This window comes from Gorilla gorilla, chromosome 1 (genome assembly GCF_029281585.2).
Source record: "Gorilla gorilla gorilla isolate KB3781 chromosome 1, NHGRI_mGorGor1-v2.1_pri, whole genome shotgun sequence".
Lineage (NCBI taxonomy): Eukaryota > Metazoa > Chordata > Mammalia > Primates > Hominidae > Gorilla > Gorilla gorilla.
Window position 1 is genome coordinate 161,811,510 of NC_073224.2, and position 15,060 is coordinate 161,826,569.

Consider the following 15,060-nt stretch of genomic DNA (forward strand, 5'->3'; position numbering starts at 1 on the left):
TTGCTTTATGGGAAAGAAAGTATTTGGTTTATTTCATTTTTATATTTCCATTTACTTTTCACTGAATAGTTGTTAAGAATTAAAACTAATCAAACTATGTATATAACAACCTATCTGAACCACAAGGGCATAGAAATTCTAACTTTTAGGGAAACCACTTTCCAAGGCTAAATTAATTCACTGAATCTGTAATTTTTAAAAATCAGAAACATTATTTTTCAGATGACATATAAGATAAAGCATAAATTGTGTTCAGTACCCTAACTCATACATGAAGGGATGCTGGCTAAAAGAAAATCTAGACAAGGAGAATTAGAGTAGCATTTTTATAAGCTTAGCTTTTGCATAATCAAAACCATAGCACTTACTGTCTTTGAGAGAGGCCAGTCTTCTTATCGTGCATACCAATTCCATTCCACGAAAAGCAGAAATGTTCTTTGAAAACCATTGTTTCAGAAGATCCTCGTCTGCAAAACTAGAAGAGGATAAAATACCTTACAAGGGTAAGTAAATAGCTAATATTTATTTGTATCGTTGGTAAGCATCAAACATGGCATGTAAACCGAGGCAAAACCATCATATGGATTAATCCATAGTGTGTCAATCAAGAAGTCTATTTCACTAAGGTAACCAATTATTCCAGCATACCAAGTTATATTTAGAAAATTGGCTACTTTGTAAAATTAAGAGCTATCCTACTGTCATAGGCAGCTTTTTGTCATGCTACCTTACAGTCCATGTTAGCACTTTTCTGATTGTATTAGAAATCTCTTCATGTCTCTGCTTACCTTGATAGATCATAAGTTCTTGAAGTCATGTCTATCTTCTCACTGTAGTGCTAGGTCAGGGCCTTCAGAGACCTCAAAGTAAAGGCCTAGGATTCACCTCCATTAGGATCACCTGGAGGACATGTCAAAATGCAGATTGCTGGGCCCCCCCTTAACATATGGAATTAGCATAGTATTTGCAAGGATTTCTAACAGCTCTAATAGGGCTTTCAAACTGTATCAATGAAGATAATAAATCCCAAAGGCATACTGCCTAACAACTATAGGTTGACATATCTTCTACTTATCGACTTACACTATTGTTTGGAAACTACTCCCACAATACTTGTTGAATGAAGGAACAAAGGATAAAGTGTCACCCTGGGTAAACCTCCATCTTATAACAGAAACAGCTTACGACTATTTTATATTAACAGTATTATGGCAGTGCTTATCTATGCATCTTTACTGAATCAAGGCAAATAATTTGGGGATTTTAAATAGAACTTAGAGGTTACACCTTGTATAAAATATGTTAAGAAAAAATATACCAAAGATATGTTAAAACCATAAAGGCCTGAACAATCACATGTGTTATCCTTATCACTTATTTAAACAATATTAAAGAGTCTAAAATTATTAAAACTCTAACTCTATTTATGATGAAAATAGTCATCAGTTTTTTCATGAAAAAGTTCTTATTTTAAGGAGTCATATTTTAAATATAATTAATTAGCCAGGCGTGGTGGGAGGTGCCTGTAATCCCAGCTACTCGGGAGGCTGAGGCAGGAGAATTGCTTGAAACCCGGAGGCGGAGGTTGCAGTGAGCCAAGAAGGCACCACTGCACTCCAGCCTGGGCAACAAGAGTGAAACTCCGTCTCAAAAAAAAAAAACTATATATATATATATATATGTATATATATATATATATATATATATGTATATATATATATATATATGTATATATATATATATATATATAAAATAGCTTTACAAATAATTCACTTTTTGATCAACATATGACTAAATCTGTACATCTATCAATATAAATATAGTAAACAGTACATTTTAGAATGGTTCCAAAATATAATTTACAATTTCATATATTAAGAGACTCTCAAATTTCAATCTCAAAAGTTTTTAAAGTTTAAGTAATGATTTTCATCAAAAAAGAAAAACCTTTTTTTCCCACAAAAATAGAATGTTTTATCTGCATATAGTCAATACTATTGCATGGCACAAACAGTTCAAAACATTAAATATTGACTCAAAACTACCTTTAAGAAGTTTTTTCAAATTTCTCCTTTCTGTTACTGCTTGAAAAATATCTATGGTTATACTTAAGTCTTATGAAGACTGTATCCAACTGAATTAAAGACGTCACATTCAATTTTCACACTCCTAGCAGATAATAACCATGAGTCATTTCTTAGAACTAGGTTTTCAGGTAATAGGGTAGGGACAGGCTGTACCATTTTGTATACTTCACAATTTTATCACCATGACATGTGTAAGAACTTGTAATTACTTTATCTCCTTCAATCTGTGTCAAGAAGATAATAAATGTGCATTTTATACAGGGCACTAATACTTGGAACTGTGAGTTGAATAGCATCTCTTGTGTCTCTATTCACTAATAGCTTAGGTAAAACACTTAACTGTCCTTCTAACCTAGTATCTCCACCAGAGTAATGGCAATGTTATTGGTATCCATATATATTTAGATGTATCACAGAGCAAAAGGGCCATTATATGATCAATCTTTTACATCTTTGGTTGATCACTGTACTCTTTTTAGAAGAACCATTACGTTGAAAACTCCATTTTGCTACTATGTTAGACAGGCAATAATTGAAGGAGACCAGGGAGTCTCTAGAAGTGAGGAAGGTCTAGCAATAAACAACATGGGACTGGCCCGGTGCAGTGGCTCGTGCTTGTAATCCCTTCGGGAGGCCAAGGCAGGAAGACTTCTTGAGCCCAAGAGTTTGAAACCAGCCTGGGCAACATGGCAAAACCCCATCTCTACAAAAGTACAAAAATTAGCTGGACATGGTGGTGCACGTCTATAGTCCCAGCTCTTGAGGCTGAGGTGGGAGGATCACATGAGCCTGGGTAGGTCAAGGCTGCAGTGAGCCATGATCAAACCCCTGCACTCCCACCTGGGCAACAGAGTGAGACCCTGTCAATAATAAACAAATAAATAACATGGGACTAAATAAAGTTTTACTTGGAATATGTGTATTCGCTAAAGTTACAAGGGAAAATATTGCAAATTATACATCATTTGAAAAATTACCTCTCTTTAGTTAATTTTCAGGCACAATATTGGATGTAGCAGCTCCAAATAGAGGTTACCTGATTATTGCTTTTATAATTGAATTCTTAAAGAGTTTACATCATAATTATATAATTGTATTTTTGAAACATCACAGAAACCCAACATGTACCTATTTGTAATCATCAGAGTATATACATCTGATTAGGACTCAGCTATGTTCAAGGCCTCATCGAGCCCAACATACAATTATCATTTGCATTTTCTGCTACAATCAAAGAAAACACATTCTGTGCTATTAGTGGCCATTGCAAGAAGGAAGATGCTGTTTTCAATAACAGGAAATCAAGAACAAACAAAATAATCATCTTCCATTTAAAAAAAAAAAGCCTACAGAAAAGTGAAAAGGACAGGGTCCTAAAAACATCTAGTGATGCCAATAAAATGGAATGTTTTTTAAAAAGTGATTTGTCGCACTGAAGCTGCAGAAGGGTATCCCACACTTATATATTATGTGACTGCACTAAAAACAGACCCTTTTTGTGCACTAAGCATTACAAAAAGGCAGAAAGCTCACAAATAGATGCAATTTTAGGTATGGGAATAAAATGACATAAAGAAACTGACCTTGTTATCAGTTTAGCCGTAGAGGTGAAAGATAAGGATATTTCAAGGAAAAACCTATTACAGGTAGTATATAGAGTACTTGGGCCCAGTTGAAGCCCAGGTAATGTGATGATAGTAATGATAATGGTCCACTGAATGCTAACAGACAAGTATATATAGTTACAGCTGTACATGGATATCACAACCTTACACACAAATTCTAGAAAGATCATTGGGAAAAGGACATTCCATAAATCACACGGAATCAGCACCAAGTGTGTCTTTACGCATGCCCAAAAAGGAAGGAGAAACTGACATCCATCAATAATGAACAATGACTTATTTCAAATCTAATATCTAGTGCTGATAAATTTATTTTGTTGTTGTTGTTTAAACTACAATGTTTCTATGGGCCTCCTAAGTCATCTTATGCCTAAAAATAACAGCCATTTTTTGTGTCTTTCCAAGAGAGGTAATATTAAGAATTAATAGGTATTTCAGAACCTCCAAAACAAACTCACTAAACAAGTACCAACAAGTTACAACCTGAGCTGGATTTTATTTTCAAATGATAAGCAACAGCAATAAGGCAGTACATATTCTATAAGCTACTTTTGTTACACATTAATGACTAAAACAGCTTCTGTGTAAATTTCAAATTAATCGGACAAAGAATATCAGCTTTATGGCATTAAACTCATTTGAAAAAGGAGTGGATGGCAATAAAACTAAAGTTTTACCAGAAAACAAGAGTTATCTAAGCAATAATCCAGCAAGAAAAGAGAACTACTTCTGATTTCCTAGAATACATCCCTAACAGGTTATTATTTCTGATTACCATGGCAGCACACAGCATTTTTCATCTAACACTTTACAAAGATGCTTGGTCACGCCATGCTCTGCTGTATTAAATGATCTTCGTTGAAACCATTCATTTCCATTTCTCTTACACCTACAAAATGTCAAATAAGAGTGATAAGACAGTCATTTACTCTCAATTTTCTCTATAATGTAAGGTTTAGAGGAGTGTATTAGAACTCTAAAATAATAGACTAATATATTTTCTCAATTCTCCCTTCCTCCTTTCTTTCCACTGGAAGGAAATCTATTTCTGATAGCATCTCTTCTAAAGTTTAGGGAACTAAAAACTGCTGCTGTTTAACCAAAAAAAAAAAAGTTCTAAAGCATAGTTATTTTGAGTAAATATCTTTCCAAAAACTCTACAAAAAAATATAAAATCTTCCCTGGAGTGCTTATAAAAGGTAACATAAAAGTGGCTATGAGTGAAAAAAGGAATAATGTTTTAAGGACTGAAAAAAAAAATCAAATGCAAGTAGTTCTACCCTACCCATCTCTTTTTTACCCTTCTTTTACACATGCAGAGACACACACACACAGCACAGATTTCAACCACAAGTTTTAAGAGCATGTATAAAGAAGCATACAAGAAAATCAATCAATCTTTGTTTTACAAAGAGAGAAAGTTGGCCATAGAAATCAACATGCCACAGGAATCTTCCTTCCCTTATTCAGAGGATCAAAAAAAAAAAAAAAAAACAATGCTTCTAGACCAATAAGGGGCATAATTCACCTTTCATTTCCTGAACATATCCTGTTCAAACTAGGATAACACAGTGAAGATACTATGAGGTAAATCATACTCCAATCCTAGTTTACATTAAGATTTTGAAAAAAAAAACTACAAAGCTATTGAAATCATCTATTTATATGTGAAAAACAAAGCATGGGTATTAATGGAGAAGAAAATCATCTGTCGAGAAATAGTCCTTAAAACTTACTTTTAAAAACCTTTTGAATGAATATTATAATTGATCCTTATTTAGGTCATTTCTCTTAAGCATACTACATCAGCAATGTTAAAAAGTGCCCAGAAATCAAAATTACCAAAATTATATTTCAAAGAATATATTCCATACACATGAAATTAAACCAGAGTTAGTAAAGGTGTCCAAAAACAGATCTCATAGGACTTTTAAAAAAAGAGGAAAAAAAGAACGATGGGTTGTTTCTTCAGAGATAGAGTGTACACATCATAATCCTCTTCGTTTGGCATCACCAATGACTCCCCAAACATCAAAGACAAATTCGTCTGGGAACGCAAAGTCTCCAAGAGTTTCGTCAAGTGCCACAGCAAATTCATCTGGATTTACTTTGTCCTTTCCAGCTTCAAACATTGTGGTGGCTATCAAAAATAATATTAAAAAATTAACAATAAATGAAATAGCATCAAAGGACTGAGAAAAATGGCAACAGGAAAGTTACTTGCTAAAAGTAACATGCATAAATATATTTCAAATTAAATGCAAAATTAAATGCAAATTAAAACAGTAAGATACCCTCTCTCACACACACACATCAAGGTGGCAAAGATACTTTTCAACAATGTGTCCACTGCACCCAGGTTTGCAGCTGCCACCCTTGCCCCCTACCCAACCTTGGAGCCCATCAGTTGGGAACCTCTGGCATTCCCATGGGTAGAACAAGATCCCCTGAAAGAAACCCTGTGGCTGTGACTAACCCTAGCAGGAAACTTAAAGAACACCCCTTCCCCAACCTCCTAATAGTCACTACTCTCCCTCCCTCCTCCACCAGTCCCCCACTGCCAACTGAGATGGAGTCCAGTCCTCCCTGTCCAAAGACAAAAAGACAAAGGATGACAGCTTGCACTGGAGCAGTCAAGCTGGGGAGAAGCAGAGGAAGACATCTGTCTACCTGTGGAATCAAGGTACCTTTTCTGAGCCCCTCTCCAGTTTGGGATAGAACATGAAAGTGGCGGCCTTGTTCAGTTTTTCTACTAAGTTGCCTGGGTTCCATATTCTATGTCTTGGAACCAGCATCTTCAGGAGTACTTAGGACTTGCCCCAGCTGTCTGGGAGCCCAAGAGGCTCAGTAGATTTCCACTCAGCACCCTAGAAGCACCAGCAACCAGAAAGAGATGGTGTATATGTGATGTGGGACTTGGGTTAAAAACCTCCATGTGAAAGGGAAACGCCAAAGCCCCAGGGAAAAGCTCCAGCATCTCCTTTCCTTCCAGGTTAAGGGTGAACTAATCCAAGTTTGTATGACTTCTCTGAACGAGCCACAAGGTCTAGAGAGATAAAAGCTATGCCTCTTCCCATCAGTTCAGTCCTAACACAAGGCAGGCTAGGAAGAAAAGGGAGAGATGTGGCCTATAGAAGGGCACCAGGATCAGAGCAGAAGTAGGGTGGGGGTGCAGTGAACTAGTAGAGGGATCAAACCTCTAGTAAGGTAAGGAGGGCTTCTATATGGCCAGGCAGCCTGGCATGGGGTGGGAGAGTACAGAAGTGGTGAGGATGGCATGGGAATGGGGAGGGAGGACAGCAGCCACGGTGATGAGAGATTAGTTACACATATGGAGATGGATCACATACACACACACACACACACATACACACACACACATACATACACACACACATACATACACACACACACATACATACACACATACACAGACACATACATACAGAACAACAGGAATCAAGTTTGTCACTGCCGGAAAAGGATAAATAGGGAAAGGGAGAAAATAAGAATGAACCCTATGGAATTAGAATTGTAGATATCACTGGAAATATATATATATCTCCAATTGAGGTGTTATAAAAATATAGACATAAATGCATACATGCACGTGTATACACATTCCTCAGTCCTGGAAGCATGACATCCTAACAACAATGAGTACACAAAGCACCGAAATCTTGGTTCTTAAATACCATTCTCCATTAGAAAGACTAAGACTTCCTCAGAAAAATGGCAGATTCCAGGGCTAGAGCAGGCAAAGTGCAATATGAACTAAGACTATCTTGTACCAGAAAGTAAGAAAGTGTCACAAAATGATGGGAACATGTGAAAAGGATATAGATGTCAGAGTGCAAGAGTTCACACTGACCAAATCAGGGATAATTTAAATATCCAAATAAGTAATGATGGTAATATATTATAACTCCAGTGAATAAAACAGGAAGCCATGAATCCATAATACATACATACACACACACAGACACACACACACACACTATTTTTTTTCCTTGTGTAACCAATGTTTATCTTTAAAACTAAACCCTAGTGGCAGTCTAATCTAAAGAACCCTTGGTTCTCACTACACTACACTACATTAATGCTGTACCCTCATAAATCTGACCACTCAAAATGCTATCTTCGCTGCTTTCTGCCTTTGCCCAGGATAACCTCCTCCTAGCCACCAGCACCACCATCAAAATCCTTCTCTCCTTCAAGGCTCTCTCCTCCATGAAATCCTTTGTCCACAGCTGGAAGAGATATCCCCATTCTCTAAACCCTTCTGCCAGTGTTTTTCATGCTTAAATGCACAAACAAATCACCTAGGATCTTGGCAAAATGGAGATTTTGGTTCAGTAGTTCTGCAGCCCTGAGATTCTGCATTTTCAACTCCCAGGTGATGCTGGTCCTCAGGCAACACTTTCAATAAAAAGGTCTTAGACTGCAAATTCAACATTGCTCTGCACTGACATTTATTTTTCTGTGTATTTTTTCTCTCCTACTAAAAGAATAAACTCCCAACAGATCTTGAGTAGCTTACTCAGTCTTTTATGCCCATAGTAACTAATTCAGTGTCTCATGCATAATAAATGCTAGTGAATGGGCGGTGCAAGAGGAGGGTGTGTAATTACACTTACATACTTTTTGCACAGGCACAGTTAGCATGCACTGGGGAAAGTGAAGTCCAGAACTCTGGTCTCATAGCCAGGATGTAAAAGAAGAGTAGCCAGAATGTTAAGGTGAAGTATTGCTGAAGTAGAACTCCAGTTCAGAATTTTGCTTACTCTACCATTTTAACTCTTTCTCATAGGCTTTACAGGTAGCATTTATTAAGACAACTACCTAAAGATTATAATGACATATGGGTAACACATGTTAAGGAAGAAAGCTAGCTGAGGAAGAAATAAGATGCATACAGATAAAAGACATAAGAAAATGTACAGACCATTCAGAAACAGAAACTAACAGTATAGATGACACTCTTAAATGCTGGGGGAGACAATGACAAGGATGCAGATATTCACTGATGGACACTGAATCAATTTCTCTCTCTACACACACACACACACACACACACACACATATCCTTGGCTATAAGAGGGAAAAAGAAACAACTTGGTACATGGTTTTTTTTTATACCTCAGGAAGCTCAGCAGCATTGTCTAGTGCACTAAGCCCAGGAACTCCATGTTGTAGATCTCACCTGCACTGACTTGCAATGTCTGCTTTGGGTTTCTAGTCATAAAAATGAAAGAAAATGCTGCTTCAAGATGCCCATAGTCTAACCTCACAGTCCAAAATGCATAATCTCGCTCACGCACTCATTCTGGCACAGCAGAAAAGTGAAGAAAAACCCCCACACTCAGTACTGCCCAGAGCTGCTGATACAGTCTAGTTATACAGCTCCACATGTTCTCCCTCTCTTACCACTGCCATTACAACTACTAATAGTAACCATCATTAGTGATCATCACTAAGAATGATAATACCTACATCCATTATTATTTATGATGTGACAGGACTTTATACAGATTATTTAATTTGATTCCTTGGCAACCCTATAAGATTATTTTTATTATGCCCCTTTTATAGATGTGAAAATTAGGATTCTAAGTTTAATAATTTGCCCAAGGGCCAAAGCTCCAAACTAATAAAATTAGGACTCATGCTCCCTGTGAATTCACTACTTTTGTGACTCTCAACAGACATTTATTAAGTACTTACTCTTGGAGAGGTACTGTGGTAAGAGCTGGGATTAAAACTGAGCAAGATATGGTATCTGTCTTCAAAAAATACCTGATCTTGTAGAAGCAACAAAAAAATGCCAATTACACAGCTACATAATTGTGCTGGAAATACTGCATGTAATACAGTGCTCTATACATCTTTTAAAAACCAGTAATTTGCTATATGAATTCAAAAATGGAGCATGCAGCTAAATATGTTATATATTTTTCCTAATACATAAAGTATAAACATCGCTTTTTTATTTTATTTCTCATCCTCAGCTGGGTTTGGTGAACATAGCTTTTAAGACAACTTTACAGGATAAGTAAATGGTAAAATTCATCCTTTTTGATAAAATATTATAGCTCTGATTTAAGAGAAAAGCAAAAGAAAATTTAGCAAAATAAAACACTTTTTATAAAGGTACAGCATATTAACATAAGATAGCCACTAAGATTATTTTCGTCTGTTGATTATAATAAAATTACAATATACTGCAATAATAAACCTGAATGCAATCTGGCAAAAAATATTCCATTAGAAGAGTAGAATTTTCTTTGGGAGGCCGAGGCGGGTGGATCACGAGATCAGGAGATCGAGACCATCCTGGCTAACACAGTGAAACCCCATCTCTACTAAAAATACAAAAAATTAGCTGGTCGTGGTGGCAAGCGCCTGTGGTCCCAGCTACTCGGGAGGCTGAGGCAGGAGAATGGCATGAACCCAGGAGGCGGAGCTTGCAGTGTGCCGAGATCGCGCCACTGCACTCCAGCCTGGGCGACAGAGCAAGACTCCGTCTCAAAAAAAAAAAAAAGAAAGAAAAAAAAGTAGAATTTTCTTACAGTATAATGTTTAGAAACACATGAGAAAAAAAGAAAAAATAGATTTAAAAAATAGTAAATGTTTAACCTGTAATCCCTGCTACTTGGGAGGGTGATGTAGGGAGACTGTTTGAGTCCAGGATTTTGAGATCAGCCTGGGCAACATAGTGAGACCCCATCTCAAAAAGAATTTTCTTAACTGTAAAGAGAATTTTTTTTTACCACATATAGCAGCTAAGTGCTGACCTCTAGTGGCCATTTCTATTACTGCCACTGGACTACATTTACATTATTATTAATGGCAAACTTGTTTTGGTGATACAGATCAACATATAATTTCCATTAACTTTTTAAACACTTAAACAGAACTTTTAAATATAAAATATTTACGGTTAAAAATCTTTACGGTTAAAAATCTTGGTATCAAAGTTTCAGAATTAAATCTTAGTTTTTAACTTGTTAGGTGACTGGGCAAGTTATCAAACTTCTCTGAATTTCAGTTTTCAAATCTATAAAATGGCAAATAACAGGGTTTAAAGATTAGTCATCATTATTGTTAGTTTAATCATAAAATACGCAACTACATCTCATTCTATGGAAGGTCTTCAGGCCTTACTTTTCCTAAGACTTTTTATAAATATCAATGCTTTTCAAAAAATTCACAAGTCAAACATCAAAAATGCAGTCAATGTAGAATGATTTTTAATGAAAATTTCTAAAACTTCATTGGCTTTATCTGAAAAGGATAACTTTCTATAGTGTTCATTGTTTTGAATTCACTATAAAAAGAAAGTGATCTGGCCCGGCATGGTAGCTCATGCCTGTAATCCTAGCACTTTGGGAGGCCAAGGCAGGTGGATCACAAGGTCAGGAGTTCTGGACCAGCCTGGTCAACATGGTGAAACCCCATCTCTACTAAAAATACAAAAAATTAGCTGGCCATGGTGGCAGGCGCCTATAATCCCAGCTACTCAGGAGGCTGAGGCAGGAGAATCGCTTGAACCCGGGAGGCGGGGGTTGCAGTGAGCGAGATTGCGCCACTGCACTCCAGCCTGGGTGACAGAGCAAGACTCTGTCTGAAAAAAAAAAAAAAAAAAGTGATCCTAGGAAGAAAGGAAGAAATGTAATTCTCACTAGTAAAACACCATTACTGTATACTTTTTCAAGAGCTATAACAGACTTCATATCTGCTCCAAAAGCAAAGTAGTAAAATTTTTAAAAAGAAAAAAAAAGAGAAGATTTTATAGAATAAATGACTTTGAAACAATCATTCAAATCTTCTTTCCACACATCTCAGGATCTCAATAAATTTGAAACCCTAAAATTCTGAAGTTGCTTGGATGATCTCCAAACTCCTAAATTGGTATCATCAGAAAACATTATAGTTCTATACACAACTTACACAGTTTCTTTAAACATTCAAGAAGAAACTTGTATGACACAACTTTCCACTGAGTTAGGTCAAGACCATGTGAGGTCTTATAGGACTCAGCATCTTTTAGAACGCTTACTTTTTTTCATGGATAACATCCCAAGGTGACCCATGTTGACACTGGCTGGTAGAAAAGTCATCGTTCACAACTTAACTTTACAATCAAATGAAGCACTTTCATCTTCAGGATTACTCTCTACAAAAATTCATTTAAATTATTTTCCATTTTCAAATAATAAACACCTCTTAATCTTTTTTTGAGGATAGTGTTTTAAGTCACGTTGTTGCCATATTACTTTTTAAATTTTTATGATATATACTTACATTAACAAGTACAGAAAAATGTGATGTCAGTGTAATTTGCATTAAGAATTAACATTTCTGAAAGCTAAGAAATACTGAGAATATTTATACAAGTAAATATATTTGTCTGTTAAATCAGTATCACACTTGTGATTTATATTTCATGCTAATCAGATCTGAACAATGAAAGAAATTCCTAATTTAACAATGGCTTACATTCTTCAAATAATTACTTTCCTTACACTTTACCTCTCTAGGTAACTGATTACATTGCTAATCATGTGTAATGATAATGGCTTTTCATGTCAATTAGAGGAATTTGTTACAGATGACTAATTCACTTTACAAATAAATTTCTGGTTAATTTACAAAGAATTTGTAAGGAATGTTTAGTGCCCTGAATTTCCTTTTTTTAAGCTGCATTTTCTTTGTTCTTTTTTTTTCATTTATTTATTTATTTATTTATTTTTAGAGACAGGGTCTCACTCTATTGTCCAGTCTAAAGTGCAGTGGCACCATCCTAGCTCACTGCAGCTTCAAACTCTTGGACTCAAGCGATCCTCCTGCCTCAGACTCTCAAGTGGCTAAGACTTCAGGTGCATGCCACCATGCCTGGCTAATTTTTTTGTTTTGTTTTGTTTTTGTTTTTTTAGTAGAGACAGGGTCTCATCTCACTATGTTGCCCAGGCTGGTCTCTTTTAGGGTTAGGGTTAGGGTTAGGGTTAGGGTTAGGGTTAGGGTTAGGGTTAGGGTTAGGTTTAGGGCCTCAAGCCAAATATATATGCCTGTAAGCAATACTACATCATATCTCTTTTACTGTATGTGAGCATAAATACATCTATACATATGTGTGTATGTATATGTAAAAATTCATGTACACATATATACATTTGCTTCCCTCCTATATGGAAAAATACCACCAAAGAATGGCCCACAGTCTAGACTGTTGTACGAATAAATATTTCTATTCTAAATTTGATTTATGTACATGTTGATGCCTCTGTTTATATGTTACATATTTCCTTATATGTCTAAAAGTATTCATGTTTATGTGTATGTTTGTCTTTATTCCTAGTTAGATCTTTTCCTAGGCCCTGTGTCTGTGATTCACTCCAGACCATAGCATGGATTCTATTGTTCCTTGAGAGCTGCAGTTTCAAAACAGGAGACTGAGGCTGGGCTTAGCAGCTCAATGCCTGTAATTCCAACACTTTGGGAGGCCGAGGCAAGAGGATGGCTTGAGCCCAGGAGTTCAGGACCAGCTTAGGTAACACAAGTAGACCCCATCTCTACAAAAATTAAAATTAAAAAAATTAGCCAGGCAAAAGGAATGGAAAGAGAAGTTCTCAGACATTGGTTTTCAGCTTTAACTTCTTGTCTGCACAGAGGATAAAAGCATCCACACGAAAATTTTGTATTTTTCTCCAAGGAGCAAGGAACAAACTACCAATGTTTTTAAGTTGCAGACAGCATCTGTACATCCAGTACAGAAATTTTATTTTAAAAGTTCACTCAGGGCTGGCAATGATGGCTCACACCTGTAATCTCTCCCTGCACTTTGACAGACAAGACAGGGGGATCACTTGAGCCTGAGCAACATAGCAAGACCCCATCTCTACCAAAAAAAATTTGTTAAAGTAAAATAAAATAAATAGCCTGGTATGGAGGCACACACCTGTGGTCCTAGCTACGTGGGAGGCTGAGGTAGGGGAAGTGCTTGGGCCCAGGAGATCAAGGCTGCAGTGAGCTATGATTGTGCCACTGCACTCCAGCCTGGGTGACAGAGTGAGATCCTGTCTCAAAAATTAAAAGATACATAAAAGTTCACACAGGCAAGAAAGAAAATAAGAATAGATTGTTAAATAAAATTTATAGGAAGTGATTGGTTTGGACTGAGCTCCTGTACTAGGCCTAACAGACCAAACCAAAATGGAGTTACTCATGCTGAAGTTCCACTCACTAAGCCAAACTAAGTTGTTTATCTGACCTTCCACGAAATCAGGAGAAAGATAGGTAATAGCCAAATCCCCAAATGGGCCAGTTTTAGCTGGCATGATAAGGAAATTCCCCGTTTTCACCTTTATGAAGAAAGTAACCTTGCAACGGGAACCCACTTTTTGTTATGTTTCTGATTTCTTCAGCCATTTTCTGACTCTAAAGTCAACCTCCTCTGCTCAGCTCATCAGAGCACTCATTTTGAGGTGTTGCCTGATACTAGAGTTGCAAATAAAAGCCAATTGAGATTTTTAAGGTAAATGTTGTTTTGTCTTTTGGTAATTCTATAAGGAAAATGGAATATGAGTGGAAGTAGAAAAGGATAAACGAGCTTCAAATACTCTACCTGGTAGCAGATAAACAAAATAGTCAAGTTCTTACCTTTAAAAAATGTAGAAAGTACCTGATTCAAATGCATACCTGTGGATGCATGCAGACATAAACCCCCACACTGGAGTGTACATTTACTCTCTTTTCTCTACCCAGCATGCAACTGCCCTACTTAGTGGAACATTTATCTTGCTTCTGTGTGGGAAGAGTCAGGCCTTTTTCACACTCTTGACCCTTGTATTTCAGGGTCACTGTCAGTTCCAGAGCGTTCAACCCAGACCTACCATCCTCTTGGCCTCAGTGACTGGCTCACTTGAGCCAATCAGACCAACCAGAGACAATATTGGGCATTTTGTTTGAATGATTTGGAAGAGGTCCTCCCTCTTTCTCATTGTGCTTGATGCCACGAGGATGCAGAGGGTGGAGCAATAGCAGTCATTTTGGCCCCATGAGGGAGAGACTGAAGCTGCCAGGGGATACCACAGGGGCCTGAAATGAAGCCAAGACTGAGAGAAGAGAAATCATATCCTGATGACAGCATGAGAACTTGGGATCCAGCCATTCTTGAAGCCAAGGTCTAGCGCTAGAATTTTCAATTATAAGAACCAATAAGTTTCTCCTTTTTTTTTTCCTTAAGCCAGCTGGAATTAGGGTTTTTTGTTTGGTTTTTGTTTTAGTCATTTCAACTGGTAGAGTCTTAACTGATAAACAAGACCCTGACAGCCTAATGATGACATAAG

General features: G+C 36.8%; 1 protein-coding gene across 3 annotated transcripts in view; it reads right to left on the bottom strand.

Moving 5' to 3' along the window:
• Window positions 1-4,188: 4,188 nt before the first annotated feature.
• GIPC2 (GIPC PDZ domain containing family member 2) overlaps window positions 4,189-15,060 on the bottom strand; it is a 92,409-nt gene continuing 81,537 nt past the window's right edge. For all 3 annotated transcript variants that reach the window (XM_063697591.1, XM_063697584.1, XM_004026014.5), the window contains one exon: window positions 4,189-5,852. In XM_063697591.1, the coding sequence (XP_063553661.1) occupies window positions 5,701-5,852 (152 nt within the window). In that variant the 3' untranslated portion in view covers window positions 4,189-5,700. The remainder of the gene's footprint in view (window positions 5,853-15,060) is intronic.